This window comes from Hemicordylus capensis, chromosome 2, assembly GCF_027244095.1.
Source record: "Hemicordylus capensis ecotype Gifberg chromosome 2, rHemCap1.1.pri, whole genome shotgun sequence".
Classification (NCBI taxonomy): Eukaryota; Metazoa; Chordata; class Lepidosauria; order Squamata; family Cordylidae; genus Hemicordylus; species Hemicordylus capensis.
In genome coordinates, this window is record NC_069658.1 from 164,886,520 (window position 1) to 164,907,906 (window position 21,387).

The following is a 21,387-nucleotide window of genomic DNA, read 5'->3' on the forward strand; positions in this document are numbered from 1 at the left end:
CCTCAGGGGATGGAGCTGCTCTGGGAAGAGCAGGTTTCAAGTTTCCTCCCTGGCTTCTCCAAAGTAGGGCTGAGAGAAATTCCTGCCTGCAACTTTGGAGAAAGTCGCTGCCAGTCTGTGAAGACAATATTGAGCTACATAGACCAATGGTCTGACTCAGTATATGGCAGGTTCCTTTGTTCCATGTGGGCCTGTAGAATTACCTACTCTGAGAGGAGCCTGCATGTTTTCGTTATCGCTCTGCACTTGGTGCCACCAAATTAGGCTTTGTGCAGACCCTTGGGACATAGACCTAGACATCTGAAATGGTTTCAAGGTGGACAAGTAAAGTGTTGCTCCTATTTTAACTGGGTTGGGGACTATATTGTGGTGCTGAGACATCTGGGGCACATTGGCTTCAGGGGGTCCTGTTGTATTCTATCTGGCCATCCTTTATGTTTTGTTGATTAGACCGTTGTACCAGTGGGGATCCTGTGTGGAGTTTGGGGTCAGAAAGAAAAGGGAAGGGAAGGAGAACTTTGAGTTGTCCCTGGACTAAAATCTTAGTTAATCAAACATAAGACTACTTTGTATTTATGAGGGAAGCAGCTATAAAAGAGCCCTCCCCCCATCTCATCTTGCTGGGCTTGAGCATTACAGCCAATTGCTGTCAGCAGCTGAAACTGCTGCCCTCTGGCAGCAAAATCTCTTCAATAAGCCCCAGGAATGTAGAACTTCAGTATCTGGAGTGTCTCTGCTTCAGGTGAGGAAAGCACTACGGTAATTTGTAAGCTGTTCTGGTTGGGGTGCTGGTTTGGAGCAGTGATTGTATCTCCTTGGTGAGAAGGGTTAAGAGGAAACCATACCTTACAAATGCATTTGCACCTCAATAGCTGTACCATTCCGCTCATACATACTCCACTTAGAGTGTTCAGATTGCTCTAGAAGAGCTGTCTCATGGACAGAGCTAGAGAGACGGACTTGTCTCTGCAGCCTTCGGTTATCCCTGTGTGACCTGACAAGTGGTGCGTGACTACAGTGCCCTCTACAGGCCAGACTCAATATAGTTCTGGAGCAGTCTATCGACTTCTACACTGTAGTGAGGCAACTCCAAAGAAAGAAATGCAAGTACAGCTGTGAGGCAAGCTGGCAGTAGACTTTGCTGCTTGTTCGGAATAGCAGCCTGATGCATCAGCTTTACAAGCGAATGATGATGGTCTGTGTAACTCCTGTTTGGGTGTTTGTTTCGTTTTTTTGCTGTAGAACCTATGCACTAGAACATTTCCTTGGATTATATGCAGATGAACACATAATTTGGTGGTTTGGGGCCAGGGTGTGTGTGTGTGTTTTGCCTGGAGCACCAAAATCTCTTGGGCAGGCTCCAAATGCATCACTTGTCTTTTACATCTTTGCCTTTTGTAACAGGTGTGCTATTATGCTTTGTAATCTGGCTATTTTTGATGCAATTTTTTTGCACCTCCTTCTGAGGTGCTTTTAGGGAACAGCATGTTTGACTTGAAACATTTGCTTTGGCTAAAGTGGGGAAAAGCCCAGTAATGGAACTACTGCAAGATCAGATACTTTGTATTTCTGCACCATTTATCTCAAAAGCTCTTGGTAATCACCAAGCAATGGCTTGACAGCATTTCCCACTTTGCACTCTTCTATGTTGATCCTTTTGAGTCGATGCACAAAGTTGCACTAACCACTACACCAGTGTGGCATAGTGGTTAGAGTGCTGGACTAGGACCTGGGAGACCAGAGTTCAAATGCCCATTCAGCCATGACTCTGAGCCAGTCACTGCTCTCTCAGCCTAACTTACTTCACAGGGTTGTTGTGAGGACAAACTTAACTATGTACACTCTGGGCTCCTTGGAAGAGCAGAATAATTTTATTTTTTTAAAAAAAATGGACTAATTTAGACACCAGTTAAAATTTGAGATCTTCCACAGTCCCATTGCACAGGATAAGAGATTGTGTCCTATGGGTCATGTCTATGCTACCTCCCTGAATGTCACCCTAATTTTTCACCTGTGGTAATTCTTATTGCACAGCCCAAGTTAAAGGCTGGAGTTAGGTTTCACATCTTGAATGTTAGCTCTATACTAAGAGGACAGCCTATTCATCACAGCAGAGGGGAAGGAAAACTATCTCCATTTCATAGCTGTCTTATCAAACAAAGGGTTAGTATAGTTGTGTTCTCTTGGTAATTACCCAAGTGAACAGGTTTGCCCACAGCTGCTGCTGCTTTCCAGAGTCAATATTGATACTTTGCCAATTCTGCCAGGAGTTACACAGCACGTTCATATGCATGTCATATATATGTTCTGTCATTTACCTTCTGTTGACAAATTGCTTAGCATGCCTGTACCTTGTAGAGGTTACATGTATTCACACTGAACAAAAGAGGTTTTAATGCAGCCCTAAATCCACCTTGTGAAGACTGACAAGTAATCATGGAAGGGACCAAGGCTTGTTTTTAAAGTGATTACCTTTTGTCATTACTTTCAACCAATCAGACAGTGAAGGGGTCAGTATTAAGGCATGTCTACCAAGTTGGTAGTGTTTGTTTTTATGTTAGAAAATATTACATTGGGGGAAAGTTACTAAGATTACTATTTGAAAATAGTTTTGAAGTAGCCAGTCAAACCGATTGTATCAAGACTAAAGTCATCCCAGGGTTGCAGCTGTGAATGTTGCAGCATGAATGGAAACATTACACAGCACAAGAGGGTGTAGAATAAGGCCAACCTCCCTCATTGCCAGTGAACTAACAATGCAGCTGCTCTGGAGAAACAGCAACTGCTCAGCTAGTGCAGCTTTGAACACTGTTGTGGAAGAGAGAGTTAGCTGAATTATTAGAAGCTCCCTCCCCCTATCCCACTTCCCTAGGCAAGTCCATGGAGCAGTGGTTACAGAGGATTTTATCCTATAAGCAGTCCCACAAAGGTGCAGCATCTTAGCACGAGCTAAGCCAGATGGCCATGCACAGAGAGGTTTCACACAGCAGAGGCTGTTAAGTAATGCAGCCTCTAGGTAGGGCATGTAGTGGCAGCCGCATAGGGGGCAGACATCCCAACCCTCCAAAGACAAGGCCTTTGCCCTCACACCCTCCCTTCCCCACAGAAGAGAGCAGGCATCTGAGACAGTGATGACTTTTATTGAGAGGGAAGGAGGTGTTACTGAAACATGCAAAGTTTCTTCCAGCCTCTCCACTTCCTCAGAGGCAGATGGAACATAAGAGCCTCTAACTGCAAGGTACAGAGCTGAGTGGTAAGAAAAAGGAGGGGTGCCTTCAGTGATACATTGCCCCCAAGACAGGGTGCAGTGACTCCATCTTTACTCCTTGGATGCCATGTGAACCAACAAGTCCACCACACGGTTGCTGTATCCAAATTCATTGTCATACCTGGAAAAACGGAAGCATGGTTTAGTGGATGAGGCAGAGAACTTCATTCCCTTCAGAAAGTGGCATTTCTACCAGGTGTTAAGCAGAAAGATGGGTTTTGATTGCTAGTCCCATTCCCTGAAGTCCAGCAAGCCATCAGAAGACCAACATTATCCAACAGCAGGAGTTTTATGCCACTTCTAAGCTATTCCCAGACAAGGCACCCACCCAACCCCATCTCTTACCAGGAGACCAGCTTGACAAAGTGATCATTAAGGGCAATGCCAGCAGCTGCATCAAAGATGGATGAGTGGGCGTCACCATTGAAGTCACAGGAGACAACCTTTGGAAGAAGAACAGCAGTGAGACCTTCTGCATGGAGGAGTAGAGCACTGGAGGCAGAGTTCAGCCTCCAACCCAAAACACATTCAAGTGAATCAAGGAAATTTTATCTTCTCTATAAAAGAAATACATATCCACTCAAGGACACACATAGATATTGGGATACAACTGGCTTTGCTGCCCATTTCTTAGCCATATAACATTGAGGGGGAAGGACAGAGTGCTATGCAAACTGTACAAGGACACTTTCAGCTATTTCCACAACTGTGGCACCACTTTTAGCACCATCACTGTAAGCACCAAAACACTTGGCAGTCCTTTCGAACACGCACATGTTTGAGGGCAAGGAGAAGACTACTGGTGTGAAGTTGCCCTTAAAATTATTCTGAAGAGGCAATGGCAGTTTACCTGGTCCTCTGTGTATCCCAGAATACCCTTCATTGGGCCTTCAGAAGCAGCCTTCACAACTTTCTTAATGTCATCGTACTTGGCCTGAGAAAGGGAAAAGATGGAAATCAAGATTCCCAGAGCCCAATTCCTACATGTAGGAGCCAATGGCAAAGCAACTATGAACCAGGTAGAGGCTAGGTGCCAGTTCTATGGTGGTTGCAATTGGGCCCTGGGTATTTAAGAGAATGTCGTCTTCATTATGAGTCTCACCACCCACTGAGGTCATCTGGAGAGGTAGTCTCCAGTTGCTGCCAGCTTGGCTGGTGGCCACACAGCTCGGCAGAAATTGTGGAATGCGCTCCCTACTGAAATATGATCCTCCCCATCTCTGGCAATTTTTTAACGAGCATTTGAAAACCCACCTCTTCACCCAAGCCTTTTCACTTTTTTAGATTTTGAGGTTTTAATCTGTGTTTGATTTTAAATTATCTAAATTGTTTTAAGTTTGTGTTATGTTTTAAACTTGTTTTTATATTAATCACCCAGAGATGAAAGTTTGGGCTGGTGTACAAATCTGATAAATAAATTGCAAGTTGGAATGGATATTTGATGTCTTTTATTCCAACCCCCTACTTAGTGTATGAATCTGCTACAGCATCCAAAAGCTGGCTGTCTACAGCCTGTTTGAAAACCTCCAGAAAGAGCTTGCCACCATGCAGACTATTGTACTAGTCTGATACAGTTAATTAGAGCATTAACCATTAGCAAGTTCTACTCTAGCCTGTAACTGCTTCCTTATTTCAACTCTGTTGCTTCTAATCCTGCCCTCTGAAACAAAAGCCTATTTTTTTCCTATAGTGAAACCAACCAGTATTTGGATCCATGGCTGTTGGGGCTCTAGTCATGCTCCTTTCTCCAGTATGCTACATGCCAGTCACTGAAGGCAGCCTAGTGATGAGAACACTGGACTGGCCTCCTCCAGTGCTCCCTCTGCGTTGAGCAAGACACTGCAGTCTCAGGTGTGACTGTAGGGTCCCCCAGCCTTTTCAAGTAAGAGCACAACTAGGGTTTGAACCTGCCACCATGACCCAAGCTGGCTGCGCTTTTAGGTCTTTTTTTTTTTTTGCAAGTGTCTGGAGCCAATCAAGCTAGACATCCCATTTGCTCTGTGGATGACCAGAGAACACCACCAGAGACATGAACCATTGGAGAGTAACAAGTAGAGAGAACAGATATCTGTGCATAATGCAAGGGTTATACAGGCACTTTATCCACAGGTTTCTGCACTGGCAGGTACCAAGCAATCCTCTAAATCACAAGGAATATATTCCACACAGCACCACTAGAGTCAAAACGTTACTCTACACTCCAAGATACTCACTGGTTTCTCCAAGCGGCATGTCAAGTCTACAACGGACACATTGGGAGTTGGGACCCGGAAAGCCATCCCTGTGAGTTTCCTGTGGGTGTTAAGATTCAGGTCAATACCACGCTTCAGGAACACTGTTGATCCAATGCCTCAGGCACCTTTCTTTGGAACCAGGACAACTTACCCATTCAACTCAGGGATGACCTTGCCGACAGCCTTAGCGGCTCCTGTGGATGCTGGGATGATGTTCTGAGAAGCACCTCTGCCATCTCTCCAGAGCTTCCCAGAGGGACCATCCACAGTCTTCTGTGTGGCTGTGATGGCATGGACTGTGGTCTGGAGGAGCAGAAGACACTTTCATTGCAAGCACACAATTATGTCGGAAGTATCTTCCTGTGAACAATATGCTTTCCCCCTCTGTCACCTTTCCTCTAATCTGTCTTTCATCACTGTGGGTCAAGCCCTGAAAAGCATGTGGGGAAAACCAATATACCCACTAGCCCTAGTCCCTGAACTTCCAGGGTATGAACACAGGCCATCCAATTCAATAATCTTAAATAGTTACATTGGACAGCATTTAGAGCAAGGTATGAGAGCCAAGCTCCTCCATTCATGCATTTGAGGGGGGTGGGCATGATTTTCACAACATCCCTTTAGCAGGTATGGAGACTGCAGAACGAAAGAGTCCCACAATTGGAGACTGTGGGACTGTTGAGGAGACTGTTCGGAGACTGTTGAGCACAGTGTCCTGCTTATGCATGTCTTACTCTGGATGCTCCCCATTCCTACTTAGTGAGTAAGGGGTAGAATACAGCCTGTATTTTCCCCTTTAACTCTCCACAAACAAGAGGGCTAACAAGCAAACCTACAAATTAGAGGGGCTGTCCTTCTGTGGCCCTATGTATACCATTACAATGCTAATGCCTTGACAGGAAGCATGATGGGGGAAGTTCTGAACCGTTTGGTACAGGCAGATCACCTACCATAAGGCCTTCCACAATGCCATAGTTGTCATGGATGACCTTCGCCAAGGGAGCCAGGCAGTTGGTGGTACAGGAGGCATTGCTGGAGGAAAAGGAGAGCCACTCAATGGGGCGGGGTCACACATATGCTCTCCACACCCCTTCAAACCAGAATAGGGCAGACTGTTCCAATTCCAGTTACCACAATTTCACACATTTCCCCTCACCTGACTATTTTCAGAGAGTTGTCGTATTTCTCATGGTTGACCCCCATCACAAACATGGGAGCATCAGCTGATGGGGCAGAAATGACAACACGCTTTGCACCGCCTTTCAGATGAGCCTAGGAGGAGGACAAAGACTTGAGCATTATGTTCAAAACTTAAGGACAGGGAATATACACAACTAGGACAGATGGGTCTGTGAACAAGGTTCTTATCAAGACCCATTCAGATGACACCACAGTGGCCAGGGAGCTACTTTCCCCATGGGCTTGTCCCGAAATTACACAAGAAATACTCAGAAGCTGAGAGTCATGAGGAGGAGCCCAGCTGTGTAGGCCCTTCACATTTGGTCATGGCCCAGTCAAGGGGAAAGTTAGTGAGTGGGTAGAAAGGGAGGGAAAGCAGCTCCTGCCCCACTGCAGTGGCATGGACTCCATTGTCATTCTAGATTTGCAGTCTAGCCCCGGTCGCAACAGGCAACTCCCACCTCACCCACTTACGTTGGCCTTCTCTATAGTGGTGAACACACCAGTGGACTCCACAACATACTCTGCACCGGCCTCTCCCCACTTGATGTTGGCAGGGTCACGCCTGACAAAAAAAGAGAGCAGAGACTCTTTGAACCTGTCCACTTCCAACAGGGCCAGCCCTGCCCCAGGAAGGAAGGTTGGAGAAGAAAGGATGTTACTCACTCTTGGAAGATTGTGATAGCATTTCCATTGACCACAAGTTTCCCATTCTCAGCCTTGACAGTGCCATGGAAACGACCATGAGTGGAGTCATATTTGAACATGTAGACCTGAATTTGAAACACCTTGTTGTTATTTGGGCTGAATTTGAAACACCTTGTTGTTATTTGGGCTGTTGCATCTCCACCCGCCAAGCCATTTTTCCATCCAAGCTGCCCTTATGCACACAAGTAACATGGAAGCAGTGCTGTGAACTGGCACAGAGCCATTTTAGTGCTGTGGCAGTGAGGAAAGGGCAGCAAGCTACTGTCACAATGACAGAAGCCGCCCCCACTAAGTGTATCCATGTACTGCTGGACTGCACATTACTTTCAGAGGTAACAGCATGGAGCGGTTTGGGTGTCACAATAAGTTAAGCCAGCCCTTTGAAAGTTATGACTGGAAACTGCTTCCCAGCACAGTTTTGCCTTCAACCAGCAAGGGGGCTCAGACTTGGAAGGGACACGTGTGGGCTCTCACTCACCATGTAGTTCAGATCAATGAAAGGGTCATTGATAGCCACAACCTGGACTTTTCCAGAGATGAAAGCAGCTCTGGTGACCAGACGACCAATACGGCCAAATCTAGAGAAAGACAGTAGCCAAGGACAGTCATCATCGCAAGGAGAGACACACGGAACTTGAGAGCGCTGGTGTAGCAATAGCTGTTGTGCTTGGACTGGGGTGACCCAGGTTCAAACCTCCACTCAGCCACAAAACTCACTGGGTAGCCAAAGCAAAAAACCCAACAACGCCCACCCACTCTCGGGCACCTGAACTGCCTCACAGGATTGCGGCGAGGATGGTGTGGGAGCAAGAACCAAGGACTGCACTCCTGAGATGAAGAGAAGGCTATAAATAAAAATAAAACGGCTCTCTTCAGGGCTCACTACTCCACAAGGAGACAGCAGATATTACCCTGCCTCATGCCAAGGCTGCTCAACTTGTGTTCTAGGACTTGCCGGGTGTGCAAGAAAAGCCTTTGAGCTTGGTCAGGGGACACAGGCCATCAGCCCCAGCCTGAGGCTGGCATCCAGCTCAAAGATCTCTCTCAGGAGGTCAGAGCCCCTGCTGAGTTCTACATACATGCTATTCACAGATGCAAAGTGCAGAGGGAGACTCACCAAGGTAATTTCTTGTTAAGCAAATGTCTACCACTAGACCTTTGATAGCTCATGTAGTCCCTGGAATACTTAACTCCTACATTGGACAACCCACATTTAAATATGGTTGGCCAACACGTTTCAGCACTGCATCCTTCACTGTGTGTCTGTTCCACAGCTAGACCAGTCAATCCACTCAGATCTGACCACCCCCTGCCTACCCTGAGCCTGCTCCCTGCTTGCACCCCCGCCCCCCACTGTGGGCATTCCAGAAGGCAGCAAAGTCCATTCTACTGATTTATAGGGCATGAGGAGCTGGAACCAGGAATTGCATCACTGAGGCAGCTCCAATTTGGGAAACAAAAAATTCCCCCAATTTGGGGAAACAGATGGATTTCAAGCAGGGACTAGTAAGAAAAGCAGAAGGGGGGACCATTGCAGTCACAGAGAAAGAATTCTCTCCACAAGATGGCGGCAGCAGCAGCTGCTCCATCTCTGTCCACTGGGGTATCAAACCTTTTATTGGTCTACAAAAGCAAGGGGCAGGAAGCCATATGGTTTGGGAGTCACATGATGAAGGCTTTGTATTGGAGACAAAGAATAACTGCATGAGACCGAATCTCATCCATTGCCCCTTCCACTTGCTTTCTTTTTAACCCCTTTCTCCCCTGCAGCTAGGAACAGACAATGTGCAAGTATTGAGGAGATCCCAGTCCTTCCACTTAGCCATGAAGCTCCCTGCCCAGGAAGTGCATGTGCTTGAAGAGCTGTGGTGGCAGATTGCTGTTAGTTTCCATGCGCTCTGTGCACTGTCGTTCTGTGACAAAACTACCTTGTACAGAGTGCATCCAATTCACTAGGCTCTACTCCCAACTCCTAGCAGCTGCCCTGTACCTTAGGCAGAGTACATTCCCAGCTCTGCTACTAAAGAGCCTCAAGTCCTGAACCCAGAACCTTCTGCAAACACTGCCAGTGAGCAAACACTGGAGGAATCCCTAATGTGAAGCAGTTTGGGAACATCCCCACAGGCAGCTTTTGAGCTGGACCGGTCTCTCACTCAAGTTGTACCTGGAACAGACTGCCCATTTCCTCCATTTCCAGGCAATATGGCTTCCAAGTCTCTCTCCTGCCCCTGCCCCCCCTCTTTTGCACCCCCAGCCTGCCACAGAAAGGTCAGGCACTAACTTTAGAGCCAGCTCTCTCCCAGACACGGAGTTGCAGAGTTATCTGGTTACAGTTTTCTGCCGGCAAGTGCTACAGGCAGAAGGTCACATTCCTTGTGGCCCTGACACACAATCCTCCCAGTGACATCCAAGAGAGACTTTGGTTTTTGCGGGGGGTGGGAGAGAAGAGGCAGGAGATGGCGACAGACAAGTGGGGTGGAACTGATCAGGGAGCTCCATGCACACTACTGCTTCCTGCTCAGTGTGACTCAGCAGCAAGGGAAATGAGTCACCCCCAGCCTGGGCACATCCTGGCCATTAGCTTCCCCCATGTGCTTTATCAGACCAAGTCAGCAAACAGGGAGATCAGAAATCGAGGGGATCAAGTGAGTGTCGTCTGTTCAAAGGAGGCAGCTGTGCCAAGAAAGACACAAGCAAACCCTGTCTGAGGGGGAACAACTGCTGTGGGGAGGGGGAGGCAGATGAGCCAGGGTGACTTTCAGATGTCCTTGGGTGGGGGTGGAGGGACGCCAGGCTAGGTCATCTCCTGCTGCAATCCTTCAAGAGCTGCCACAGGCTGAGAGACAGAGGAGCAGGCATCGAGACGCCAAGAGCTTTCATTGGCTGGAAAGTTTTTAAAGCGCTACCCAGGGACTGGCGGGGGGGGGGAGGGAGGGGCAGCCCCCGCCTCCTCCCGCAAGCCGGACTCTCCCTCCACTCGCCCCGCCCCGCCATGCTCAGGCAGGCTCCAAGCACGTCCACTCCCTCCGGACTCACCCGTTAATTCCGATTTTCTTCATTTTGTCTCTGGAAAAATGGTGCTCCTACAGAAAGAGAACACACGGAGGGATGAGCATCGCGTCCAGGGATTTAGAGGGGGTCCCGCGCTAGCTCCCTCCCAGGAACAGCCCACTCGGCTCCAGGTAGTTCAAGCTTGGAGCGAGCCCCGATTCACAATCGGCAGACAAAAGTTCATCCCAGCCTCGCATCGAAAAGGGACATTTTCCCTTAAAGGAGAGTGAGGAGCCGCCACGCCCTCCCTCGCCCAAGGGGGGTAAATGCGAAACTGCACAGACCTAGAGAGCAGAAGGGGGTTGGGGTGTGGGGGCGTGTAGGGGGGCGCGCGGTTGCGTCCAGGAAACGCTGCTAGCCTTGCAAGCGCCACCCGCCCTGAGATGCGGGCTCGGCTTCCGCAGCCGCCTTCCCCGCTCAGCAGGCTCCTGAAACTTTGTTACTGGCAGGCCCGACTGTGAAAGACGCCGCCCCCTCTGGGCAGCCAGGAAAAGGGACACAGAGGAGGAAGAGCGCAGCTCGCGGTTCTCAGACACCCCCCCCGCCCCATATTTCTCAGAAGCGAACCCCGTCGAATTCGGAAGTGACCGTGCACAGGCTTGAAGTTCCCGTTTGCGCATCCTGGGACAGCCAGCAGTCTTGCCGAAGCACAGAGAACCGAGGCGCCGGCCAAAGCAAGGCAATCGCGACCCCTTTGGGCGATGCCCTTTGCCCCCCTAACCTTGGCGCGGCAGTCTCCCGGGGTCCCGCCACTCCCCCACCACCCAAGCACCAGCACCTGCTGCTCCCCTTTCTTCCCTCCTCCTACCCAGCCCCCGCCGCGGCGTCTTTTTCTTACCCAGGCGCTCCTTGACCTTACTCAGCTCTGTAGTGCGGTGATGAGGAGGTGAGAGCGAAGGGTTGCGCGGCCCGCCCTTTATACACCCCGATATGGTAATGACGAGGCCCAGCCCTGCGCGCAGGCACCAAATCAGAGTCCGAGGGGAAGCTACGTGCAGCCCTAATGCCGCGAGCGCAGGCTCTCCCAATTCCCCACCCGCTTTCTGTCTCCTTCCTCCCCTATTCAGTTAGTTAGGAAGTCGCCTTTGTTCCTTCCCGCCAACTTTCACCACCACTGCCATCACCCTCGACCAGGTTTTGTGGGGGACGGGGACCCCACCATCACCCCCACTCATTTTGCAGTTCTGTTGTACTTCCACAGCCTGGAACTCTCCAGGATGCATTTTCAACTTTGCTGGATTGTTGAACTACTTTGATTACTCAATTACTCAGTACCTGGCCTAGCTAAACCCAGGACCGCAGAGGATGGATGTCCCCTTGTATAACCACAAAACAGAAGAGACCAGGGACTGGCAACAGATCCCAGGAATTCTGCCCTTCCCGGTGACATCCGGACTTTCCATCCCCATTCTCTTTGGAATGTGCCCTTTCTTCTACTTGGCAACACCTGCACATTTTGCAGTCCCAAACAAAGTGTTTTGGAGTTGAATTGAGAGGTCCCGCACTTGCCCGGCTATGTTCAGGGCCTGTGTACAACTGAGTACCAAAAGCAGGAAACAAATCAGGAATGGCCCTTGAGTTTTTATTTTAATTAATATATCAATACATATATGCAATCAACAACCTAATCCAGGGTTGCACAACAACTTTGGCCTTTCAGCTGTTTTGGGATTCAACTCCCATCATCACCGAGACACAGTGGCCAATAGTCAGGGATGATGTGGGTTGTAGTCCAACATCTACAGGAGAGCCAAAGTGGTAGTCCAGCATCTGCAGGTCCGGAACATAAAAGTCACTGAACATTCATTTTATTGATATCCATAACGACATTTTCTCTTGGAGTTGTCTGATTCCAGTAGTGTATAAATACAAAACAAAACAAAAACCCCACCCCAAATTACTCTTATTTTTCTTGTGGTCTGTTATTTTTGTGAGCCATCCCAAACAGCATTGAACTGGAGGGGCAGGATAGAAACATTTTAAATAATAATAGTATACATGGGAGTCCAGTTATTCAGAAATACTGTATTTCGTGCCCCAGCCAAGGCAACTGTAGCCGTGCCCATCTCCTCATATCAACCCTCCCTTTTTTTTCTATGATAGGTGTCAATCATCTTCTAATTTGAGAGAGGGTCAGATATATGAGGGAATGGCCCTGATTTTCATGCCCCGATAGTGAAATTATAGAAAGGTTTCACAAGGTGGTCACTACTGGAGAGAGCCTGCTGGGGCAGATGGAAATTGATTTGATTCAGTATGACAGCTCTTATGCTCTCTACCAGCTAGGACAATAGAATGGAACTCCCATGATCAGAGGCAGTCTACCTGGTAGTATCAGCTGCTCCCCCTTGTTAGAAACCAAATGCTAGCCTGGGCTGGCTTTTGGCCTAATGCAGCAAGAAAGTTTATAGGAGTTGATAGATGTCCACCGTTAGAAAGAGCTACTACAAGCCCCCAACTACTTGCACAGACTAGGGCAGCGATTGTCCTTCCTTCCCAATCAGTTCCTGAATCAAAGGCCTACCGCTCCCAATTTCCTTCTCAAAACAAAAACAAAAACAAGGTTTATTTTGCAGCTGTCAGATGCTAAAGTCCATGCCTATGTGTGGTAGCCCCTGTAATGGCTGATGGCAAAAAGCAAGAGTGGATAGGATCGGCAACTTTTCTCCTTGGGAAGATGTCAACAGGCCGGCCCACAAACCAGAATAGTGTTGGTCCGGACTCTGGATCTGCTGAAAGGAAGGCGCACAATTCAAGCGCTCTGGGTTCCGGGTCTCTGTAATCCTTCGCAGAACTTTTGGTTTCGTTCCCTTTGATGAGCCCCAGCCAGTCCCCAGGGATGTTCGGGAAGAGAAGACGGAGGCAATGGAATGGAAGGTGTGGGCGAATGGACGGCAATTGGTCCCCAAGGCCTTTATCAGCGAGGTGGCGGCGACTGCGACCTTCACACATCGCTTGACTACCCCGGATGCGCCTTAAAAGTGTGAACGGGCTCTGCGGCACAAAGAAGTCGGGAGAAGGTGTGTGCAAGTTCGATGGGGATACCTCTGCGGTCCCATCTACGCTGGCAGCTTATCTCTTTGGGCACTAGAGAACCAGCCTTGAGATACCCTCGGGCGTCTCTCACTGCAAAAGTTCTCGCACCGAGATTAGCAAGAGAACCGACATCCGGCACGTTGCTACTTTCCAAATTCACCTTCCTCTCTCTTCCCCCACCTATCCCGAGCAGAAGACGCCTCTATCAAAGTTAATACGGTAAGGGGGCGAGAGGCCAAGCCCAGCCCTCTAGCACAGGCCTCGGGGTTGGGGGTGAAGAGAAAAAGAGGCACTTCCTTTCCTTCTAGCTGCTGTTCCCCTCCCCCCATCCCAAATGCCCGAAGGACTGCAGCGTGTTTCCCAAGCAACCTCAGGCGTAATCGGGGGCGCGGGGGGTGGTGGTGGTGGAGTCATTCCCCTCCTGCTAGTTTTGGTTTCTTAAAGGCCTGCATGGCTAACCCTGCCCTCTTTTCTCGCATCGTTCTAGAGGAGAGATATTCCTGATGCGAAGACTTCTTAAACCGCTCAATCCCGCGCAGAGGCTTCGGTGGGGCCAAGGAGGCATTAGTCCCACGTCTCTGCGGAAGGAATGCAGCCTGAGCCGCCGGCACTGGGAAATTCCCCGCTCGCACACCTACCACCGCTCGCCCACTCCCCAAGAAAAGTTGCTTTTTACCAGCGTCTGGTCTTTCAGGGGTGTCGGGCACGAACCTCCAGAGCGACACTCGGTTCTGTCCCAAACAAATCAGTTCGAATCTCTTTTCACGAACGGAAGAGAAGTGGCGCGGCTCAAACCTGCCCGGTCGCCGCCTTGGACCGCGCTAACCCCAGACGCATGCGAGTTGGGCAGCAGTCCGTTTCCTCGGTGGTAAAGGGAACAGAAAATTCACATGTTCAGAGCATACGTTTATCTTTACGCCAGGTTGCCTCCACCAGCATGAAAAATACACTGTAGGGGAAAACGCAACGCTGTCGTAAAATAGTTACTTGAAAAGACGTTCTATCTGTTTTGCATGCAAAAGGTCCCCAGGTTCAATCTCTGGCATCTCCCAGGTAGGGCTGGGAAAGACTCCTTCCTGCCTGAAGCCTTGTAGTAGCTGCTGCCAGCCAGTGTACACAATACTGAGCTAGAGGGACAAAGTCTGACTCGGTATAAAGCACAATCCTATGTAATTCACAAGCTTGTAATCTCATATATTGATTGTAGACGCGACTCTCACAACATAGGGAATTGTCATTTTGGTTGCTGCTCCCCCCGCCCCCCGCCCGTGTGAACGGAACAGAAACATTCTACATACAAATGAGCAAACTTTGCAAAAAGTTGCCACGGTCAATGACAACTCCACGACTGGGTCCCCCGCCCCGCTTCTTTTCGGCATTGCTCTAGCCAATCACGTTTCAATTGCTCATTGCCCCAGCAACATCTCCCCCCGCCCCCCGACGCCGCGCGCGGGCTTTCCTCCAACACAGCGTGAGCAACATTTCCAATAAGGCCGTGAGAGGGGAAGTCTGCTGCAGGATTGTACCTGCTGAACGTGATTGCGGAAATCCCGCCTTCTCCTTATGATTGGGTTGCACTCGTCAATCGGAGTCACAGCATTGCTATGACGGGGCGAGAGGCACTTTCCCCATTAGCAGCCTTTAACTTAAACTCAAGTCGGCTGTCCCGACTCAGTATGTGTATGGACGCAAGCATGTTTGAAGTTGAGCAGGGGTGTGATTGCAGCTGTGGAAATGGCATCACTTTTTACTGCCTCCCTGGGGCGTAACAAGGTTGTAGTGGGCCCAGAGACAAGACTTTAAAATGCCGCCCCCCTTCACTGAAGCTCAGCTCATGAAGTAAAGAAATAAACTCCTATGTGCCGCAATAGAACATCATCCTAAATTATTTTTTAAAAGGTTTTGTAAATTGTGGACAATGCAAGTCATTTGATGGTACTAGAGAAAGACATGCTGTTCTGGTAGCTCCAGGTCTTAACACTCACATCAGTTTCAGAAGATGGATACAACTGAAGGAAGCCTGGGATGGTGCATGGCTGGGGGAGTCAGTCATGTGACTTGCCTCGGGGGTGGGGCAAGGCAGTGGCCCCCCAGACAACTGTCTCCCCTGGCCCTATTATAGTTACGCCCCTGCTGCCTCCGTGTGCAGATCACTGCAAAAAATGCTTAAAGCAAACTAAGGCTGAGGAGAGGAACCTTCCAGTGGGGGCACACCACCATAGTGTAGTGTGCAAAATTTTGAGCAGGCTCTTGCTGCATAGAAAAGTAGTACCTGAAGATTGCAAAGGAGTGCATTATGCATCAGGGTTGGGGGGAGCTGAATGGCAGAATACACACGTCTTATTGAGGGAAGGGAGAACGTGTGGCAAAGAACATAGTGAGGGAAAGGCATAGTTTGTCAGGAGGTGGGGGAAAAGGTAAAGTATCAGCCAGTTTCCATTGGGTCACCTAGCACCTGCTGGTTTCTGGATTAAATTTATTCCTTCCTCAAAGTGTCATGGCACATGATAACATCTGACATCAATGACAGTGGGGTGGAGACCATAGGGTTTTTCACACAGGGTTTAAAAAACCCTTTAGCTCTCATCTCCTCTGGAACGGAGGGTCTGCATTCACATACTGGGCAGATTTACTCTGAAGTTTCTGTGAGCTATCGGGGAGCACTTCACATGCAATTCAGGGTTTTAAGTCCGTGTTAGAGTATAGTCCAATTTCTATCTGAGGTAAAAACATCAACTTTTTGCATGGGGATTTGGGGACAACTTCGAGTTCATAGTCTCAGTAAACCCGCGGTAATGCCTGCGGTCTGGGAAAGCTCCATGAAATGGGAGAGATGACATTTCGCTGAGGCCATGGGATACTAGGAATAAGTTGTGATAAAAAGCTCAGATGACTGAGTCCCAAATGTGTTGCCTATGATCTGCCTGGCCCATATTATACCTTTGATCTTAAAATGCTAACTCAGCAGTACTTAAGACAATTAGGCTTTAGTATTCCTTCTAACAGGACTTCTGGTCATCTTTATCTGGTGGGCACTAGAATAAAATGTCTGCAGATGAGGTCAAATTTCGTCTTAACTGTATATGGAGTAGGGATGGAGGGTATTTGACAGAGACCAAGAAAGAGCACCGGCACAATCTGAAATGGACATTTCAGACAGATGACCCCTTGAGGTCATTCCTTTGAAGTGTATGTACAGTGCAGTGAGACTTTAGTCCATGACTGTTGCAGCACAGGCAGAGGAATCTGTCCAGTTGATTATAATTACACTGTAATTATGAACCTTTCAGTTTTGACTTCTAGGAGCCTAGTGATTAATAAAACAAGTCAGATGTGATAGCTTCTGAGATGTAATGAATTAACAGTATTCAGTCCCTTGTGGTTGCACAAAGGCAGCTGGGAAGTTGACTCTAGTCGTATGGCCACTGAAGGCTTACGCAGAGCTTTGCCTCCCCAAATGTCAGAGTTGTAAAGACGGCCTGGCGTTGAGGTTCTGAACAGAACTTGGGTTGAGAAACTTACAAATTTCCACGGTAATGTTTTAACCTTTATAGCAGAAATCAGTCCTCTTCCTTGGTATGTGTGGCTTGACACAAAAAAAGAAAAAGAAAAAAGACAGAGATGGTGAAGAGAGGCAGGTGGAAGATGCGCAGCAGGGTAAATACCAAGAGGCGCTGAAGAAAGTTCATTTGGCTCAGGGTGTAACCCGATTCTCATCAGGCTGCTATTCCCACTCATACTGGAGGACCAAGACACTAAGTTTAGCTCTGGCTGAGGTTATGACCTTTAGCAAAAGGCCAGAGGGATGGCTTATAACTTGATACCAAAAGGATGCCAGGAGATGGTCCAGACCCCATTGCCATGATCTTCATTAAGATGACCACTCCTGCACTCTCAGACAACCCCACACAACTTGCGACCCACCATGCCACGGGCATATTGTGACCTGCCAGGGTGCTTAGCCACCACTATGCGTCGTGCTTGTTCCTTGATTTTAACATGCTAACCCAGCAGTATTTCAAGACAATTCGGCTTCGTGCCACTTCAGGCAGGCAGCAAAAACAGGAAGCACACCAAGGCCCTGACAGGCCACAGTACACAGGCGGGGGGTGCATTTGTGGTCACATGTTGTTCAGATCTACCGTAAAGGAAAGGGGACAAAGAGTCCGACTGTGGGATTGCTGGGGCGTTTGCACAATTGCAGCATCTTGTTTGATGAGCAAATAATGGCCAGCAAGGACTCTGTGCAGGGGACAGAGGGCAAACGAGAGAGGAACATCCAATGGTAAAATTTCCCTGTGTTTACATTATAACCGGGGCCAGAACACTTACCTTGTTCATCCTAGGACTATGTGATTGGAGAAGTCAGCACTTGAATTTACCACATGGATACCCCGTGTGTTACATATAAGGATTTCCCAAACGTTTGCACAAGGAAGCAAAGTGTGGCAGTGGGAAGCAGAACCTAACAAAAGCCCTGCTGGATCAGGCCCAAGGCCCATCTAGTCCAGCATCCGGATTCACACAGTGGCCCAACAGATGCCTCTGGGGAGCCCACAGGCAGACGTTGAGGGCATGCCCTCTCTCCTGCTGTTACTCCCCTGCAACTGGTACTCAGAGGCATCTTGCCTCTGAGGCTGGAGGTGGCCTATAGCCCTCCGACTAGTAGCCTTAGACCTCTCCTCCATGAAGTTATCCAAACCCCTCTTAAAGCAATCAAGGCTGTTGCCTGTCACTCCATCTTATGGCAGAGAATTCCATAGGTTGATGATATGTTGTGTGAAAAAATACTTCATTTTGTTGGTCATAAATTTCTTGGCAATCAATTTAATGGGATGACCCCTGCTTCTAGTGTTATGTGAGAGGGAGAAAAATCTATCTCTATCAGTCATCTTTTTTCAAAACTAAAAAGCCCCAGGTGTTGTAACCTTGCTTCATAAGGAAAATGCTCTTGCGGCTCTGACTCAGTGCCCTGTGAAGATGTTGATAGGTTACACTTAGGTTTAGAAACTTCAGCAACAGGGCAGTGTTATTCATTGTAAGGCCCAGAGCAGGGAGGCCCCCACCCTCTGACTAATTGTTTATTGGGCCTGTGTTAAGCTTTGACAGAGAATGGAGACAACCATTCTCGCTGCGCTATGCCTAGCCGGAGGGTGATGGTGGTCCTTTAAGGGAAACAGAACCCACTTGAGCCCCTGCATCATTTTGAAAGATGTGCACAGAGAACTGGGAGGTGTAGCTCTTCCTAGCACTTTCCTCATAGAGCAGTTGAGAGAGGGCGCCATCTCTCTTAAAGGGCCCTCATAGCATTAAAAAAGTACAACACAGTGTGGAGGTGCTCCATAGTGTGGAAGACTACAGTACTAGAAGCCCAGTTAGATAGTATACCCCAAAGGAGGAAAGGTACCACTTAGTCCAGGAGGATGCCAGCATGGCTAACAGGTACCGTCAAGTAAGCCATAAAAGGGAAGAAGATTTCCTTCCAAAATTGGAAGGCCTGTCCAAATGCAAAGAACAGAAAGGAACACAAACTCTGGCAAAAGAAATGCAAGGCAACAATAAGGGAGGTGAAAAGAGTTTGAGGAACATTTAGCTAAAAACATCAAGGGGAATAACAAAAACTTCTTTAAATACATCAGAAGCAGGAAACCTGCCAGGGAGGCCATTGGACCATTAGACAATGAGGGAGTGAAAGGGATTATTAAGGAGGATATGGAAGTTACAGAGAAGCTAAATGAGTTCTTTTCATCTGTCTTCACGGCAGAGGATAATGAGCATATACCTGCTCCTGAACCAAGCTTTTCGGGGATGGAGGCTAAAGAACTGAGTCAGATAGAAGTGACAAGCAATGATGTTCTAAACTGTCTGGAAAAACTGAACACTAGCAAATGACATCCATCCAAGAGTCCTCAAATAACTCAAATGTGAAATTGCTGACCCCCTTGCTAAAATATATAACTTATCCCTAAAATCAGGCTCTGTACCGGAGGACTGGAAAGTAGCAAATGTAACACCAATTTTCAAAAAGAGATCCAGGGGTGATCTGGGAAATACAGGCCGGTAAGCTGAACGTCTGTTCCAGGCAAATTGATGGAAAGCATCCTCAAGGATAAAATTGTAAAGCACATAGAAGAAAAGGACCAGCTGGGAGAGAACCAGCATGGCTTCTGCAAAGGGAAATCTTGCCTCACAAACATTCTGGAGTTCTTTGAGAGTGTCAACAAGTGTGTGGATCAAGGTGATCCAGTTGACATAGTATACCTGGACTTCCAAAAAGCTTTCGACAAAGTTCCTCATCAAAGGCTCCTGAGAAAACTTAGCAGTCACGGGATAAGGAGACAAGTACATATGATATGTGAATTGCTAACTGGTTGAAGGACAGGAAACATAGGGTAGGTATAAATGGAGAGTCTTCACAATGGAGAGAAGTAAGAAGTGGGGTCCCCCAGGGATCTGGACTGGAAGTGGTGCTTTTTAATTTATTCATAAATGATCTAGAAGTAGTGGTTAGCAGCCAGATGGCCAAATTTGCAGATGATACCAAACTCTTTCGTGTAGTGAAATCCAAAATGGATTGTGAGGAGCTCCAAAAGGATCTCTCCAAACAGGGTGAGTGGGCGACAAAATGGCAAATGCAGTTCAATGTTGGCAAGTGTAAAGTGATGCACATTGGGACGAAAACCCCAACTTCAAGTATATGTTGATGGGATCTGAGCTGTTGGTGACTGACCAGGAGAGGGATTTTGGGGTTGTGGTGGACAGCTCATTGGAAGTGTCGACTCAATGCGTGGCCCGGAAGACACTAAGACTAGGGGGGAGGTGCCCCCCTGCAAGACCCTTCTGAAGGGGATCCCACAGTTTTGCCTTCATTGAAGGTGCCTGAGGTTGTTGTACCCTGCCCACAACTCTTCTTGGATATTATCCATTCAGAGTGGGATCATCCCACTGAAGCCAAGGGCCCTCCCCCTGGGGTTAAGTGACTCTATACCACCACCAAGGCAGTGATGGATAAGCTCCAGGTTCCACCAGTAGACGCTGAGGTTGCGGCCCTGGTGACCGGCGCTGTCTTACCTAGGGATGGAGATGAGCTCCTACGCAATCATGATGATAAAAAATGCGATGCTGCCCTGCGCAGATCTCATGAGGCATCTTCCCTGGCTATGCGGGCTTCCACTGCCAATTCGATTTTTGCCCGCGCCTCGGCATTGTGGATTAAGGAACTCCTACCCCTGGTGCCTCCCGAGCTGCTGGCCCTGAGGCAGGGCCTCAATAAGCTACACAAAGCTTCCGCCTTCATGGCCGATAGCTCTCTGGACGCGACGCAGCTTTCGGCTAGGGCCATGGCCTCTGATGTCACAGTCAGGCGTCATCTATGGCTAAAACATTGCAGGGTGGACCAGAAGTCCAGGTCCAATTTGGCTAATTCGGCCTTTAAAGGGAACAAACTTTTGGGGGATATTTTGGAACCTGTATTGGTCGAAGGAAAGGATAAGAAGAAGGCGATGCCTTCTTCTTCCATACAGCGGCAGTGGCAAGAACGCAAGCAATTCCCCTCTAATTCCTCTTCTTTTAGGGGTTTCCGGTCGTCCTTTCGTCCCCGTCAGGATAGACAAGACAAGTTCCCTTGGAAGAAGCCTCAGCAGTCCTTTCGTGACAACTCGCAGTCCAGATTCCCAGCCCGGAAATCAGCAGAAGTCCGGATTTAAGCTCTCAGCCACACAATGATGGTTTTCCGGAACCCCAGGTGGGCGGCAGACTGCAGTTCTTTGCCCAGGCCTGGGCGGGGACCTGCTCGGACGCTTGGGTCCTTCAGACCGTGGCCCATGGCTACAAGTTGGATTTTCTTGCCTACCCTCCCGATTGCTTCCTGGTGTCCCCTAGCTCCAGAAAGGGGGGCAAACACGCCCTGAT

At 48.6% G+C, this 21,387-nt stretch overlaps 1 protein-coding gene across 1 annotated transcript; it reads right to left on the reverse strand.

Annotated features, from left to right (window-relative positions):
- Positions 1 to 3,124: 3,124 nt before the first annotated feature.
- Positions 3,125 to 11,390, reverse strand: GAPDH (glyceraldehyde-3-phosphate dehydrogenase). Its single transcript, XM_053298579.1, has 12 exons — positions 11,279 to 11,390; positions 10,426 to 10,472; positions 7,868 to 7,967; positions 7,348 to 7,454; positions 7,156 to 7,246; positions 6,659 to 6,774; positions 6,453 to 6,534; positions 5,654 to 5,805; positions 5,482 to 5,560; positions 4,119 to 4,202; positions 3,614 to 3,711; positions 3,125 to 3,389 (listed from the first exon to the last, which is right to left on the reverse strand). Exons 2-12 carry the CDS (start codon positions 10,446 to 10,448, stop codon positions 3,320 to 3,322), a joined length of 1,002 nt encoding a protein of 333 aa, XP_053154554.1. The 5' UTR covers positions 10,449 to 10,472; positions 11,279 to 11,390; the 3' UTR covers positions 3,125 to 3,319.
- Positions 11,391 to 21,387: the final 9,997 nt, after the last annotated feature.

Bases quoted from the DNA above. Each gene is read 5' to 3' on its own strand.
- GAPDH (XM_053298579.1), bottom strand. From the start codon at position 10,448: ATGAAGAAAATCGGAATTAACGG. The intron at 7,455-7,867 runs GTGAGTGAGAGC...TTTCAAATTCAG, and splicing joins TCATTGATCTGAACTACATG to GTCTACATGTTCAAATATGA. The intron at 5,561-5,653 runs GTAAGTTGTCCT...TAACACCCACAG, and splicing joins GTCATCCCTGAGTTGAATGG to GAAACTCACAGGGATGGCTT.